A 16,236-nucleotide genomic window follows, 5' to 3' on the forward strand; every position below is an offset into this window, starting at 1 on the left:
ACACGCCCTCCGTGCGCGGCGGGGGCGGAGCGTGGAAGGGCCTGGGAAGCCCAGTGCGGCTGCGCAGTCCAGACAAGGGGCGTGTCTGCGCCTGCTTGCGCGCGCCTGCGCAGTGTGGCGCGCGGGGCCTTTGGGGATGGACCCCAGGGGGCGTGCCGGCCGGAGGGCGCGGGCGTTGTCCTGCTCTGGGCTGTGCGAGGCTCGGGGACCTGTGAGACCCTGGCACTGAGCCGGGTCCTGTCATCTGGCTTTACGCAAGGAAACTCCCCCGGCCTGCCGGCCAGGGCCTGGACTACACTGACTCCTTTGGGCGATGCCCCCGCTCTAGAACCTGCCATGACTCCCTCTTGCACCTCCCCCGATGCTGGCCCCAGCTGTTTCCCTCACGAACCCCAACACGCTTCGGGGCCCAGCCGCTCCCTCCTAGTGCTGGGGGACCGGCCACCGTCATCCTCTTCCTGCCCTAGCTGGTCCACCCCTGCCCAGGCAGCAGCCACCTCCCCCAGGGAGATCCGCAAGCGTTTGCCCCGTTGCTGGCAGGGACCAGAGGAGGACTGGGGACTGAGAGCTGTGAAGGACCCTTCCTCAGTCCTGGAAGAGAGCTTCAGGAGGAACTTGGACTCCAGACTGACTGGGAAAGAGCCCAAGGGGTGGGGGTGGCCAGAACAGGAGCTGAAGCACAACGAGCCCTTCCTGAGCTGGTCCTGCTCCCTAACCCTGCAGCGCCCGGTTCCGAGTCCTCACCAGGCCCCGCGCCTTGGGCACACGCGGGGGTCACCACGCGGGTGGGCCGTTCCTCTTCTCTAGGCCCCAGCTTGTCCTTCCAGAAGCTTCCCACAGCCTATCCCCGCTGTCCCCCAACTGGGCCCTGAGCTCAGAGAGGCTGGAGCCCCCTGACCTGGGCTGGATGGTCCCCTTCCCCGCTGGGCAGACTCTGTCTACTTGCCTCCAGGTCCACTGCTCAGGGCACAAGGGCAAGGAGGCCTGGCCTCAGCTAATCCCAGGGCATTTGGAGGAGCCTGCGGGGAGCTTCCCAGCCCTTGTGTAGCCCTAAGTTGTAGGGGGACAGACATCCACAAGCCCCAACACCCCCTGCCCTGTGTGTGCACTCGCGTGTGTGAGTATAGACACACACGTTGGCTCCAGGTGCCTGGGGTGGGGCTGCTAGCCCTGCCTGTCCAGGAGAGGCCTCAAGTCCCTCCTTGTCCTCCCCACATTCTCCTCACCTGGCCGTCCCCTCCCACCCTGGCTTCTGTGTGTTTGTGGTCACCACTAGGTGTCCCGTGCAAGGGTCAGGCTTCGCTGAACCACACGTGGGCTTCTGTATGGGCCACTGCACCTCCCCAGAATGTCAGCTCTATGAGAGCTCAGACCCGTCCACCGCGTGTCCAGAGCCAGAACGATATATTTCAATATTGTTTAAAAGAAAGACGTGTTGGAGCGTGCCTCCGTGCGTGTGTGTGTGCACGTGCCTGCAGGGATTGTGTAACTGTACGAGCTTGCCGGGGCTGCTGTAACAAAGGACCACAAAAGGGACAGCTTGAAACAACAGAAGTGTATGCTCTCACAGTCCTGGAGGCCAGAAGGCTGAGATTCAGGTGTGGCAGGGCTGCGCTCCCTCTGGAGACTCCAGGGGAGGGTCCTTCCCGCCTCTTCCAGCTCCTGGGGCTCCAGGCGTCTCTTGGCTCATGGCCGTGTCCCTCCGGTCCCTGCCTTTGTCTGCACACCGTTGTCCTCCCTGTATTTCAGTGTCTCCTCTTCTTTTTTTTTTTTTTTTTTTTTTTTTTCAAAGGATGACCGGTAAGGGGATCTCAACCCTTGGCCTGGTGTTGTCAGCACCACGCTCAGCCAGTGAGCTAACCGGCCATCCCTATATAGGATCCAAACCCGTGGCCTTGGTGTTATCAGCACCGCACTCTACCGAGTGAGCCACGGGCCGGCCTAGTGTCTCCTCTTCTTACAAGGGCACTAGTCGTTGTGTTAGGGCCGCCCTACTCCAGTAGGAAGCCTTGGCTGTAAGTACAGCCAAGCTTGGGTACTGGGCAGTAAAACCTGGTGCGGTAGCCTGGCCGGCTGGGGCAGATCTGTTCCAAAGCTGGAGCTGGGGCCTGTGCTGGACGCTGCTCACAGGACTGCCACCCCTTCACATGGGCTACAGGTGGGTCCCTTCAGGAGCCTTATGCTGCAGGTGGGGAAACTGAGGAAGATCAGAGACAGGAAGACAGCTCCTGGCTCTGGTATCTTTCCACTCAGGGTCTCTCCCCCTCAGCACTGTGGACTTTTGGGGCTGGGTCATCCCCTGTGCTGGGGCCATCCTGGGCACTGCAGGTGCTGAGCAGCGTCCCTGGCCCTAACCCACTCCATGTCAGGAGCACGCCCCAGTCATGACAGCCACAGTGTCCCCAGACATTGCCCAGTGTCTCTTGGTGGGGCAGGGTCACCCAGACAAGATTCCCCTGCTTCTACCCACCAGGCGAGCCAAGTCCTGCAACATGCCTCTAGTGTGAGGAGGTGGGGCTGTGAGTGGAGCACACTTGTGGGGGTGCTACGGGGGGACCGGGGCACACACATGTGGATTTCTGTGCACATCCTGCAGCACACGTGCATGCACGTGTGTGTCTGTGCACGGGTGCGTGGACACGCAGGTCTCCTGGAATGTACAGATAGGATCATGCGGTCAGTGCTTGTCCCGTGGAACAGGACGGGTTGGAGATCCCCCTGGATGAGCACTTGGCCTGTGCTGGGGTGGGGGTGGCCACTGGTGCCTGCACTGTGCCCAGGCCCGCGTGTTGCCAGTTCTCAGCCCTGCACTGGCCTGCTATGGGCCAGCTGCCAGCCAGACACCCATCCTTCCTCAGAGGTCCTGTTTGCAACACTTGGCCTGTGCTGGGGTGGGGGTGGCCACTGGTGCCTGCACTGTGCCCAGGCCCGCGTGCTGCCAGTTCTCAGCCCTGCACTGGCCTGCTATGGGCCAGCTGCCAGCCAGACACCCATCCTTCCTCAGAGGTCCTGTTTGCAAGTCAAACTCTCAGAGGCACGGGGCACCCAGAGGCCTCCCCAGCAGAGGGGCAGTGGGCTGGGGAAGCACAGAAGCCTGGCCTGGCACCCCCTTCCCACCTCTCCCTTCGCCTCTGGGAGGGAGACCTCAGCTGCCTGGCAGGAGACTCCACCTGCCTGAGCCCTGGCCTGTTTCCTCTGATCTCACACAGTGTGGCCTGGGCTGGGCCAGCCAGGGCGAAGGACAGGTGGACACAGAACCAGTGGGCTGGATGGGTAGGGCACAGGGCCAGGATTCCCCCCAAAGGATCCTGGGGGGCCTAGGATCGCCCTGGGGGGCTGGGGACCAGCCTGAAGCCACCAGAGCAGGGAGTAGGCTCTGGGAGGCACTGGCCCCCCAAAGGAGAACAAACAGGAAAGGAGGGGGTGCCAGCACCCGGCATGGGTCGGAGCCATTCCCGGCTCCCAGGCTCTCATCTCCCCTTCCCCCTGCAGCTCAGCCCCAGCCCCGCTCCAGCACCAGCTTCACCACTAACAACCCCCCACCTGAAAGTGCCCCCAAGCCCTCCCTGCTCCGCCGTGCCCCACACACTGAGGGTCCCCAGATGCCCCTGTTCACCCAGCTGCCTAGAGCTGGCCTGGCTTGGAACTAACTGTTCCCAGGTCACCCGGGGCCTGACCAGGGGTGGGGGATGGTAGCAGTGGCCCGTGGCTGCTTTCTCTCCCCTCGCCCTGCCCGGCCTCCCTCGCTGGCCTGAGGAGCCCTCCCAGGCCTGAGTCTGGGCTCAGTCGTGGCTTCTTGTCCTGGGGTGTCTCAGCAGGGCCAAGCCAAGCCCCTCAGGCCCAGGTGCACCTGACTAAGGCTGTGAAGGGCTGGGGTGACTGCCAGAGGGGCTGAGGCTCCTTTAAGGCAGGGCTGGGACCTGGGCCTTGAGGCCAGCGTGTCCTCCACATCCAGACTCGACCTCCTGGCTTCTCCCCTGGGCGCCCCCTGCCCTCTCCCCACCTGGGCACCAGCAGGGGTCATTACCTGGGGGCAGGTGAGAGTTGACCCTAGCAGGGCCTTGACCCCCATGAGGTCCTGTTTTGGGGCGCACTGGTAGCAGATCAGGCCCGGGGAGGGTGACCTTCAGGGCAGGTGGGCAGGTGGGTGGGCTCCGGGGTCCTCCAAGCCCCGCAGCTCATGTTCTGGCTGAGGTGTCTCTACCAATGTCTCTGCCTCTGTCCCCTGCTTGCCATCCCCATGGCCCTCACGTGTGTCCACTGTTCTTCCAGCCTGTCTTCACACCAGAGATCTCAGCTGGTCGTCTGGACGGTGCCCGACACTGGGCCCCTCTTCCCATCAGGGGACCCCCGAGCAGGCCCAGCCTAGAGCCCTGGCAGAGTGGCCTGGGGTGTTCAGAATGCTCAAGGATGAGCTCGTTCTTGCAGGGTGGACCCCGGGGGCTCCAAGCCTCTGAGCAGTCTCCACTCTTGCAGCCCCTGAGAAGCCCCTTGTCGCTGCAGGGTGATTTTTTTTTCCTTTTTGTCTTTTTTCGTGTCCGGCAATGGATCGCAACCCTCAGTGTCGCGCCCATACCGGACCGGGACCGGCAACGGGATCGCAACCCTCGGTGTTGCTCCCACACCTCGCTCAGCCAGTGAGCGGGAACCGGTCTGTATGTGGGATCCGAACCCTCGGCAGGAGCGCCACCGCGCTCCCAAGCGGCGCACTGTAGCAGTGCGCCACCGGGCCGGCCCTGCAGGGTGATTTTTCAGCCTATGTCATATGGAGGGTGTATTAGTCCGTTTTTGTTGCTTATAATAAAGTACACTGAACTGGGTGATTTATAAAGAAAATGAAATTTATTGCTTTACAATTTCTGAGGCTGGGAAGTCCAAAGTCCATCTGGTGGTGGCGACAGTGACCCAGGGGTCTCACATTGGAAGACGGTGGAAGCAGAGAGACAGACAGATTCTCATCTCTCTCCTTTAAAACTTGGGGGACACAATTCAAGCTTCAGGGAGTTTTGGGGGGACAATAATTCAATCCACTACATAGGGTCTCCCCCAACCCTCAGTGGAGGCGCCCAGGTGGGTCCTGATGAGGCAGCCCTGGGCCTCTGCTTCTCCTGCCTCCCTTGAGCCAGGGGGAGGTGGGCGGGCTGGGTTATAGCCACTCTGACCACCCCTCTTTGGGCCTGGCCAGGTGGCTGGAGCCATGGGGTCCTGTAACCCAGAGGTCACTCCCTGGGCAGTATCTAGGGGACTGCAGGGCAGCTCAGGGCCTCCACAACCGAGCAGATAGGGCTACCAGATTTAGCAAATAAAAACATAAGAGGTCCAATTAAATTTGTATTTCCCATAAATAACTTTTCAGTGAATACCTAAGCATAAATAAACCCTATGCTTCAGTATTTCCTAGGCATAAGCAATTATTCATTGCGTACCTGAAATTCAAAGTTAGCTGGGCATTCTGTATTTTAGGTGGCAACGCTACTGGGGGTGATGGTAAAGGCCTTTCCCCCCAGTAGAAAAAAGTTTGTGGGGTATGTGTGTGAGCAGATTGCGGTGTGTACATGTGTGCCCGTGAAGGCAGGCACGCACACTTAGAAAGGCACCAAACCTGGGTCACTGTAGGGCAAACCATGTGCATGTGTGGGCATGAGGCCTGTGCACACACCTGCCTGTGTGTGCACACGTGCGTGTAATGGGGCTGGGCACTGTGGGGCTGGTGCTGGGACCTCTGCAGTATCCTCATAAGCCTGTGCCTTTCAGGGGACATCTGGGTTCCCTCCTGCTCTGCTCAGAGCCAGGCACGCAAGGCTCAGAGGGGGCTCAGGGCTGGCCCTCAGACACTGAGCTGGTGTGGGAGAAGTCTGGATCCCAGCACCCCAAGGCTCAGGGTCAGCACTTGGACTGGGGTGGCTGTGGGTTTGGGGGCAGGTGCAGTCAGGATCCAGGGCCTGGCCCCCACCCTCACCACATGTTTCCAACCTGTCCGACCCTCCAGGGACAAGAACCACAGCCCTAGGAGGGTTGCCAGATAAGTGAGGGGCATGGGACAGGGTCATCTTGGGCCCCCCGTTGGACTGGGGCCTCTGGCTGTGAGGCCACACGACAGGAACATCTGATGCAAGTGGCTGTAAGTGGCCCTTCCTGCTGGCTGACTCATGGCTCGCTCCATTCCAGTGGCTCAGCAGTCCCGGGGACGGAGCCAGGGCCCGCTGTCTGCTGGGGGCAGGAGTGGGTGTGGCCAGGAGCTTGCGGCTGCCCGGCCTGCCCTGCTGTGGCTGGGGTTAGTGCTGTACACGTCCCTCCTCCCTGAGGGTCAGTCACTGCACAGTCCCCAAGGGAGGTGTGGGGGCAGGGCCATATGGTTGGGCAGGGCTAGCCCAGATGGTGGTAGGCCACCATCCTGCCCCAGTGACCACAGACAAGGCACTTGGCTGGTCACTCCACTTCCTCAGAAGGAGTTAGTACTCTCCCTTGGGGCCCAGTGGACACCCAGGTGGCTCTCGGGGACATTAGGGGAGACTGGTCTCAAAGTCCCAGCCGACCTGCTTCTTGGCGGGGACATGGGATATTATGTAAAAGGGCCCTAGTTTTGAGGGGGAGTTTCAGGGTACATGTGCAGATCTGGGGAGGGGCCCGGCCATGGTACTTTCCATAGCAGAAGGGACTCTGCAGATGGGATGGATTTAAGGGCCTGGGGGTAGGAGGTCATCCTGGGTTACCTGGGGGCCCAGTGTCCTCACAGGGTCCTCATAAGAGGGGGCAGGAGGGTCAGAGGCAGAGACAAAGACGTTGCGCTGCTGGCTTTGCAGACAGAGGAAGGGACCATGCGCCGAGGGCTGCGGGCGCCTCCAGAAGCTGGGAAAGGAGGACACAGGTCCTGCCCTGGAACCTCCAGGAGGGACCAGCCCTGCCCACACCTTGACTTTAGCCCAGTGAGAACCGTGTTGGACTAGTGACCTCCAGAGTGTGAGAGAATCACAGCAGCCACAGGAGACGCGGACAGCCCCTAATACCCGTGGCATCCTGAAGTTCCCATTTTGCAGATGGGGAAAGTGAGGCACGTCCAGCCAGGCTGGCAGGAGGCTGACCTGGGCGTCCTGGCCAGGACTCCGGAATGCCACAGGCTGAGGACAGGGAGATGTGTCCAGGGGGCGGGGGTGGCCTCTCATCCCGGGCTCCCGGGCTGTAGGTTTCTCCTGCGGACGGAGCCGGGGCAGGACCGGGGGTGGACCTGCTGTGTCGCCAAATCCTCCAGCTGACTGGCTGCTTGGAGTGTGATCCGGCGCCTCTGACATCGGTGGAACCTCTGGCCGGCCTCCCGCCCTGTCCCCACTTCGGGACCCCCACCTGGAGTGAGGTCCCCGCGGCGCCGCCTCCGGGTGCCCACGGCGGCCGCGCGCCTGCGCACTGTCTCGAGCGCACAGCCCCTCTGCCCTGGGGGGTGAGTGGGGTGGGGCGGAGCGGTTGCCGGGGCAACGCGTTGCGTCATCGATCCTGGCAAGGCGCCCGGGCTCCTAGCGCGTGGAAGGCGGGGCCCGAGAGGTAGACCAATAGGATTCTAAGTACTAAGCATGTGGGGCGTGGCCAGGGCCCGCGCTCCAGCCAATGGGATGGTTGTTGCTGGGGCCGTGCGAGCAGAGCCGTGCCCTCCTTAAAGGGACCGTGCTTCACGGGTCCTGAGCGGAGGCTGCATCCCTGGTTGGGGGGTCAGGGCAGTGGGCCGGGCTGAGCCCCACCTCCTCCTTTGCCCAGCTGTGTGCCTTCGTGCCAGGCTGCAGTCTCCCTAGCCTCAGTTTCCCCAGGCATGTACACTGGCATCCAGAGCCCGCTGCTTCCCCGACAGGCGCCCCTGCTCTTATGCGGCGCCCACGGTATGCACCTGGACCGTGGGCAGCAGCTGGCCCCTCTGCGGGGCGCAAGGGAGCGCGGCGCCCCAGAAGGGAGGCCGGCCCAGCCGTAGCCACGGGCGGGTCGGGGGAGCTGGGAGGGGACCCCAGGCCTGGGGACCTGAGCCAGCACATGTGGCCAGGGATCCCTGCTCCTGCTGGAGGGAGTCGGGAGGGTTGGGCGCCCAGGTCTCAGTATTCAATGCTAGGCCACTATCGCCACCAGAAAGGGCAGGGAAGGGAGGTGGCGAAGATCTGACACCCCAGTGGACTCTGCGGGGCAGCAGCCACAACCCCAATGTCCCCCCACCTCAGGCGGGCCCTCTGCTCCACTCTCAGTGGGTCCTGGTCGGGGAATCACAAATGAGGGGCAAAAAGGACATTGGCTGACCCATGGCGTGGGCAGTGACCCTCACCTGGCAGCCCCCGGGCCCAACCCCAGAGTGCCCCCAAGGGTGATCCTTGGGGAGGGGATATGTTGGAGGGCCAGGCCCTGCCAAGGCTGGCCCTGAAGAATGGGGGTGGCATCTGAAGGGTGCATGGTCCAGCCATGGAGAAGCCCGAGGTTTGGGGACATGGGGGGTGATTACCTGGGGCAGGGTCCCTGGTCTCCACACATCCCTGGGCCCCAGGCCCGCGGGAAGCTTGCCTACATGTCTAGGATTCTGCGGGGTTTACAGAGGTGTCGCTGGGACAGGCCATCTGTCTCCTGGGGGTCAGGGAGACAGGTCCCAGGGAAAGCCATCTCTTTTTCTGTAGCTGCTCCTGGGATGGTCACAGTGGGCAGGAAATTGTCATTCCATGTCCTCAGATATGGGCTGGAGCAGTCTGGATGGGGTGTGTGAATCTCCTGTGGCTGCTGTGCCAAAACACCACAAACTTACCAGCTTAAAACAACACACATTTACTGTCTGTAGTTCTGCAGGGCCAAAGTCCAAAGGCAAGCTGTGGGCGGGGCTGGTCCCTCCTGGAGGCTCCAGGGCAGGACCCCTGTCCTCCTTTCCCAGCTTCTAGAGGCGCCCACAGCCCTCGGTGTGTGGTCCCTTCCTCCGTCTGCAAAGCCAGCAGTGCAGCGTCTTCCAGTCTCTGCCTCTGACCCTCCTGCCCCCTCTTATGAGGACCCTGTGAGGACACTGGGCCCCGGGTAACCCAGGATGACCTCCCATCACCTCCTGCCCCCTCTTATGAGGACCCTGTGAGGACACTGGGCCCCGGGTAACCCAGGATGACCTCCCATCTCAAGGTCCTTAAATCCATCCCATCTGCAGAGTGAGTCCCTTTGCCACGGGAGGTGACATATCCACAGATCCTCGGGACCAAGATGGGGACATCTTTGGGGGCTGTTATCCTTCCAAGCCCAGGGTCTCTTAGGCTTTTCTCAGGATCCTGAACCCCAACTTCACTACGTCCGTCCCTCCCACTGGGACCTGGGGTGCCCTGTCTGCAGCCCACCCAAGACTGCACGACTTTCTCTCTCCTACGAACCGCCAGAGTCTCTGACATCCCTCAAGAGAGATTTTTTAAAGGTCTTCATTTCTTCTTGAGTTTGATTTTTATCTGTTCATTTCTTTTCTTTCTTTTTTTTTTTTATCTTTTTCCTTGTCCGGCAACGTATCGCAACCCTCAGTGTCGCCCCCGCACCGGACCGGGACCGGCAACGGGATTGCAACCCTCGGCGTTGCTCCCGCGCCTCCCTCAGCCAGTGAGCGGGAACCAGTCTGCATGTGGGATCCAAACCCTCGGCGGGAGCGCCGCCGCGCTTCCCAAGCGGCGCGCTATTGCAGTGCGCCACCGGGCCGGCCCTTATCTGTTCATTTCTAAAAAATCTAATTTATTTTTTAAGGGGCAAGTCAACATGGTATGTGTTTACGGTGCATCTGCGGTGTGCGACAGGACGTGTCGCTGCCTGCGGATGGCTGACGGCACTGTTTAAGGCGTGCTACATCCTTACCGTCTTTTGGTGTTGAGAACACTTCAGATCTCCTCTCAGTTTTCGAGGATACAATATACTATTAACTGCAGCCATAATGTACAGTACAGCTGTTGAAAGCAGGCTCCCCTTCTAAATGAAATCTTGTGTCCGTTGACAAACGTCTCCCCAATTCTGATCATTTTTATCATTACAGAAATACACAAGACCCTGAGAGTGTCTGAACTTGTCCTCCGGCCCTCCTGGGAACCCCAAATCCGAGCCTCCTGCCAGCTCTCTCTTCCTGTCCTCTTCTTCCCCTGCAGCCCAGACCACGCGGCCAGTCCCCCTTAAATGACATCATTAAGGATGCCCTGCCTGCACCCACTGGGCTGTCCCCTGTGCCTCGGGGGCTGCCGGAGCTGCTGGAGAAACCATAGGAGCCCCCTCCAGCAAGGGGGACCCCTCGCCTTCCTGCCACACCAGGCCCTGCAGCATGCTTTCTTCCTTCCTTCCCTGGTACCCCCGGGGGTCCCCCAATGTCCTGCCTCGGGCACAGACCTGGCTTCCTCCCCGGCAGCCTTGTTCTGGCCAGAAACCCCCTTCGTGGCCCTGGCTCCTTCCCTGGGCCAGACCCATTTCTGGAGGAAGCGTCTGCACCCCTGTGCCCACCTCACATGGCCCCCCACCAAGGGGACCTCCCTCGGGTATATTTTGTGGAGCGCTTTCTGTTGAAAGACTCTCGGTGGGGCCACAACCCCGGGCCCCCACCTACGCTGCTACCTCCTCTTGTCTCTTAAATCCTGATCCCCCCGTGGCTGGTTCAGACACTCCTTTCTTATTCCTCGAGAAGAAGCCAGCATTTCTCTGAGTTTATGGACCTATACTCCCTTTTGAGAAATGCAAGAAACCTGCTGCTTTGTTTAAGGTCACCTGTGTCTTGGATGACACCTGAGCAGGTAGTTTCAGGATGGGCTTCTGCAAATGCTGCCAGTCACCTCCTCCCCCAAAGACAAACTCAAGGTGCCCAGCACTGGCCATAACAGAAACTGCTCCCTGCAAGGGGAAGATTTCAGATTTTTGAGCTGGTTAGAGCGCAGTGTTAGAACAGCAGGTCAAGGTTCGGATCCCCGTACTGGCCAGCGGGGACACACACACACACACACGCACACACACACGCGCACACACGCACACGATTTTTGAGCTTCGGCCCCAGCGCCAGACTGGCCCATCTACCTGGCACATCTACCCACCTCCTGGACCAGGTGGGTCTCCAGCGCAGGACACACACACACACACACGCACACACACACGCGCACACACGCACACGATTTTTGAGCTTCAGCCCCAGCGCCAGACCGGCCCATCTACCTGGCACATCTACCCACCTCCTGGACCAGGTGGGTCTCCAGCGCACCTGTCCCAGTGGTGCAGCCACCGTGGGAAACCAAGACAACCTCACCCACTAAAGTGGGTGAAGGTGATGTACTGGTTTTCTGTGGCTGCAGTGACAAATTGCCATCCTGGCTGCTCACTGTGTTTTGGTGGCTGGGCTGATGGATCCCGCCTCTCCCAGGAACCTGTGACAGGTGTCACTCCTGGGCGATGCTGGTACCTGCCCCGCCCTTCTCCACCACCTGAACAGCTCAAAACCGCCCACCGGCTCCACTTCCACCCACTGCACGTGCGAGGGCTGCGTTTCTTTCTGCCTCGCTCCCTGCCTTTCCCTTGCCTGTTTTCACACGAGCTGGAATGAATTTTCTTTTTTTTCTTTCTTGCTTCTTTCCTTTCCTTTTCTATTTAAAAAAAAATGGGAAGGCCGCACCCATGTTCATGGCAGCATGATTCACAACAACCAAAAGGTGGAAACAGTCCAAGTGTCCATCCACGGATGAATGGGGAACACCGTGTGGTCCGTCCACACACCGGAACGTCACTCAGCCGTGAATGGGAACGAGGCTCTGACACACGCTGCCACGTGGGTGGGCCTTGAACACGTCACACTCAGTGACAGACGCCAGACACAAAAGGCCACATAGTGTGTGACTCAATTTACATGAAATGTCCAGAAAAGGCCGATCCACAGAGGCGGGAAGTGGATTCGTGATCGCCTGGGACTGGGAGAAGGGGTGGGGGTGATGCTGATGGGGACAGAGTTTCACTTTGGGAAGATGAGAAAGTTCTGGAGATGATGGTGGTGACGGCTGCACAGCCACGTGGACGTGGCTAATGCCGTGGAACTGTGTTTCTGTGGCTGACTGGTAGGGGATCCAAACCCTTGACCTTGGTGTTATAAGATTGTGCTGTAACCAACTGAGCCAACCAGCCAGGCCTGCACATTTAAAAATGATTAAAATAGTAAATTTTATGTTATGTGTATTTTACCATAATTTAAAATTTTTAAAAAGGGAAGTTATGTTCACTATGTAGTGCCTGTTTCCTACCCTCGTTGCCTCCCCAGAGGGGGCCATGGCTGAGTGGTGACACTCCAGGGTGCAGCGGGGCCAGGCCGGGGGCACCCATTCCGCCGTGGGTGGACCCTGGCTGCTTCCACCTCTTGGCCATCAGGGGTGACGCTGCTGTGCACATGCGCGTGCACACATCGCTTGAGTCGCTCCCGTCACGTCTCCTGAGCATATACCTAGAAGTGGACGTGCTGGAGTGCATGGTGATTCTGTGTTTAATTTTTTGAAGAACTGTCGGGCCGTTTTCCATAGCGATGGCACCGTTTACATTCCCGCCAGCCGAGAGGGAGGGCTGCACTTTGTCCACGTCCCGCCAGCCCCTGTGACTGTCTGTCTTCTGCTTAAAGCCATCCTGGGGGGCGTGAAATGGCGTCTCACTGGGGTCTGGTTTGCATTCTCCTCATGGCTCAAGGACTTGGGCATCCGCCCTGTGGGCGCGGACCAGCCGCATGTGTGAATGTTCAGGAGCCTCATCTTAAAAAAGGAAAAAGAGGGGCAGGCCCGTGGCTCACTCGGGAGAGTGCGGTGCTGATAACACCAAGGCCCCGGGTTCGGATCCCACATAGGGATGGCCGGTTAGTTCACTGGGTGAGTGTGGTGCTGACAACACCATGTCAGGGGTTAAGATCCCCTTACCAGTCATCTTAAAAAAAAAAAAAAAAGGCAAAGAAACAGAAGAGATTAATGTTAGTAATCCGGTTAATCTAACCCAGTGAAGCCAAAATATTATCATTTCCATATGTGATCAACGTAAAAATGATCCGTGAGGTAGTTTACATTCTTTTTTCTGAGCCAAGTCTTTGAAATCTGGGGTGTATATTACAGTTTCTTCACATCTCAGTTCAGATGAAAACACGAAGCAATAAATTTGTACTTAAATTCTGAGTACCCTCTGGAAGTACTACTCTGTGTTAGGTACTAAGTGCAGTGTTTAAGCACCTTTAGAGGTACTCTGTGCTAAGAACCAAGTAGTCTGCATTAAGCACCTCAGAGGTATTCTTAAGTATTAAGAGCTGTGTATTAAGCACCTTTGGAGGGACTCTGTATTGTGCTAATTTCTGTATTGAGTACATATGGAGAAACTCTGTATTAAGTACCAAGTGCTCTATTAAGTACACCTGGAGGTACTCTGTATTAAGTACTAAGTATTCTATGTTAAGTACCTCTGGAGGGTACTTAAGTATTGCCAATATTGTATTTTAAAAATCGAATGTGGAACCACAAGGGTTAATTTTACTGTTTCATATTTACATGTATCTTACATGTTTGCATAGGTGTTACCTATTTTTGTTTGTATCATGTGAATAACATTCCTAAAACCCTATCTAACGCTCACACAGAAGAAAAGCGCTGGCCACTGTACACCGAAATGTTCCTGGCAGTTCTCTTTGGGGTTTCAGGGACTTCCACAGCCCACGTGAGAAATTTCTGAGTCACTTCCAACTTTTGCAATGAGTGTGTAACGTGTCGAAACTGGGATAAAACAGTACAGGTTAAAGTATGAGAAAGAAAGGCTGTTCTGAGCGCGGTGGCTGGAGCGTGGTGGCTGGAGCGCGGTGGCTGGAGCGTGGTGGCTGGAGCGCGGTGCGACGGCACCAAGAGCGGGGTTTGACCCCTGGACCGGCCGGCAGGAAAAAAGAAAAGGAGAAAGAGGTGAGGACAGGAACTCAGGGGGTCGGAGACAGGGGACTCGGAGTGGGGGGCAGTGTCTTACCAGAGCTCGGGGTCCCCACCCTGCCACCCACCCAGGCAGGCCCCAGCATGGCTTGGCGGGGACTCCCTGCCCTGGCTTGAGTCCCTCTGTCTCTTGCTTCCTGTGTGCTGGCCTGAGGGGGAGGAACATGCACTTGGCCACCCAAGGAAAGGCTCTGAGGCCCCTGGAGGTCAGGGACCGTGGTAGCCCTACAGGGGTGCCCTGGTTCTGCGGCCATGAGTGCAGAGGGCCGGGCCTGGGGCTGCCATGCTTCTCAGCCGGCAGGGCCTGGGGTGCGGCAGGGATGGAATCACTGGGAGCGGTGGGCATGTGGGGACCCCCAGGAGGGGTCACTCACTCTGCAGGGAGTCCCACTAGGGCAGCCCGGGCCTGCAGATGTAAGACAAGTGAGATTCTAGAACAATTAGAAGGAAACGCAGGAGGAGATCCTTGAGAGTCTGGGGAAAGGGGCATCTTAAACCACGTACGAAAAGCAAGACCAGGGAAAAAACAACTGGTAATATTTGTCACCATGAGAATAAAATACAGCAGGCCCTTCGTATCTGTGGGTTCAACCACCTGAACACTGAAAATACTCAGGAAATAAAAACTGCATCTGTACTGTATGGTACAGACTTTTTTCCCTTAAACAATTATTTCCTTAAACGCTATTCTTTTAACAATGCAGCACAGCACTATCGAGATAGCATTTACACTGTATTAGGTAGGACAAGTCATCTAGAGGTGACTTCAAGCGTATGGGAGGACGTGCGGGTCACATGCAGACACCGTGGGGGATTATATCAGGGACTTGAGCTTTTGTGGATTCTGGAATCTTCAATCCCTAGGATACCGAGGGACCATTGTAGTTCTGTACAGCAAAAGCCCTTAAATCAAAGCCAAGAACGAGCTCGTGGGAAGGTATCTGCAGCATCGACCACCTGACAGCACCACTGTCTCGAACATTCACGCATTCAACCGGAATTCATCCAGCACGTCACTGAGCATTTACCGTGTGTGTGGCCCCGGCATCCGGCAGCAGGAGAGACTGCTAAGCCCTGCGTCTGTGCAGCTTGTGGTCTGATGCGGATGGTGTAAGTAACTCTCCCGAGTGAGCCACAGGCCGGCCCCCAACACCCTTCTCATGAGCACCACTGCCCTGCCCTGCCCTGGGAACCGTCTTGCAGTGGATGGGACATCGACGTTCTCCAGGGTGAAGCTGTGGGCGAGAGCACGCTGCATCCCTGCTGCCCAGTGGGGCGTGTGGCCCATGCTGCACGTGCACGGGCTGAGTGTGGCCTGCACTCCTAGAAAGCAGGGGCTTGGGCCTCAGGAGGGGGGGACTGAGAGAGGAAGGCAGCAGGGAACATGTGGAGCTGGTGCTTGGGAGAGACAGAAGCAGATGTGGTCAGCCGTGCAGGGGGACAGCAGGAGGGTCGGGCCTACAAAGGTGCAGACAGAGGATGCCAGGGACAGGAGCTCGGTGTCCACCCTCCCCTTGAACATCCTCAGGTAATGCTCCCCAAAGACAGCCATGTCCCAGTCCCCAGGTCCTGTGGATATGTCACCTCCATGGCAGAAGGGATTCTACAGCTGAGGTGGAGTTAAGAACCTTGAGATGGGAGGTCATCCTGGGTTATCCACATTCGGGAGTGTCACTTCCACTCAGTGAGAAGAGGCTGGACAGTCCGTGCAGGGACAGACACTGAGGTGGCCAATGAGACCTGGCTCCTAGTGGCCATGCCCTGGTGTGGTCCCCGCCCCTTGAGCATGGGTGGGGCCTGAGGCTACTTCTGACCCATAAATGGGTGGTGACAATGAAATATTCATGATTATGTGTCTGGGATTAAGCCACTTCAGATTGTGACACTGTCTTGCCAACTCTCCCTCTTGCTGGCTTTGATGCAGTGGCCACAGGGGAGGAGCTGAGAGTGGCCCCTTCCCCAGTTGAGCCTTCAGATGAGACCCCAGCCCTGGCTAAGCCCGAGCCACACCATGCTCAGACTCCTGACCTGCAGAAAGTGGATGACAATAAACGTCTGTTGTCTTAAATGGCTACATTTGTAGAAATTCCTCATGCAGGAATAGCTGACTGACACAGCTGGTTAATTATTAATAACTGACCAATAACTACCACAGCTTCACTTAATGATATGTACATGTGATCTCCATTTTACAGGTGGGAAGCTGATGTTTTTTTTTTTTTTTAAAAAAGATGACCGGTAAGAGGATCTCAACCCTTGACTTGGTGTTGTCAGCACCACACTCTCCCAAGTGAGCTAACTGGCC

General features: G+C 58.0%; 1 protein-coding gene across 1 annotated transcript in view; it reads right to left on the reverse strand.

The window, feature by feature from the left end:
• Positions 1 to 383: 383 nt before the first annotated feature.
• The window catches only part of MOB3A (MOB kinase activator 3A), a 50,821-nt gene continuing 34,968 nt past the window's right edge, over positions 384 to 16,236 (reverse strand). The window contains exons 4-7 of the mRNA XM_008589240.1: positions 12,234 to 12,606; positions 7,342 to 7,428; positions 7,083 to 7,190; positions 384 to 631 (exon numbers count right to left, since the gene is read on the reverse strand). Coding sequence (XP_008587462.1) covers positions 384 to 631; positions 7,083 to 7,190; positions 7,342 to 7,428; positions 12,234 to 12,606 — 816 coding nt within the window. The remainder of the gene's footprint in view (positions 632 to 7,082; positions 7,191 to 7,341; positions 7,429 to 12,233; positions 12,607 to 16,236) is intronic.

This window comes from Galeopterus variegatus, unplaced genomic scaffold, assembly GCF_000696425.1.
Source record: "Galeopterus variegatus unplaced genomic scaffold, G_variegatus-3.0.2 Scaffold5326, whole genome shotgun sequence".
Classification (NCBI taxonomy): Eukaryota; Metazoa; Chordata; class Mammalia; order Dermoptera; family Cynocephalidae; genus Galeopterus; species Galeopterus variegatus.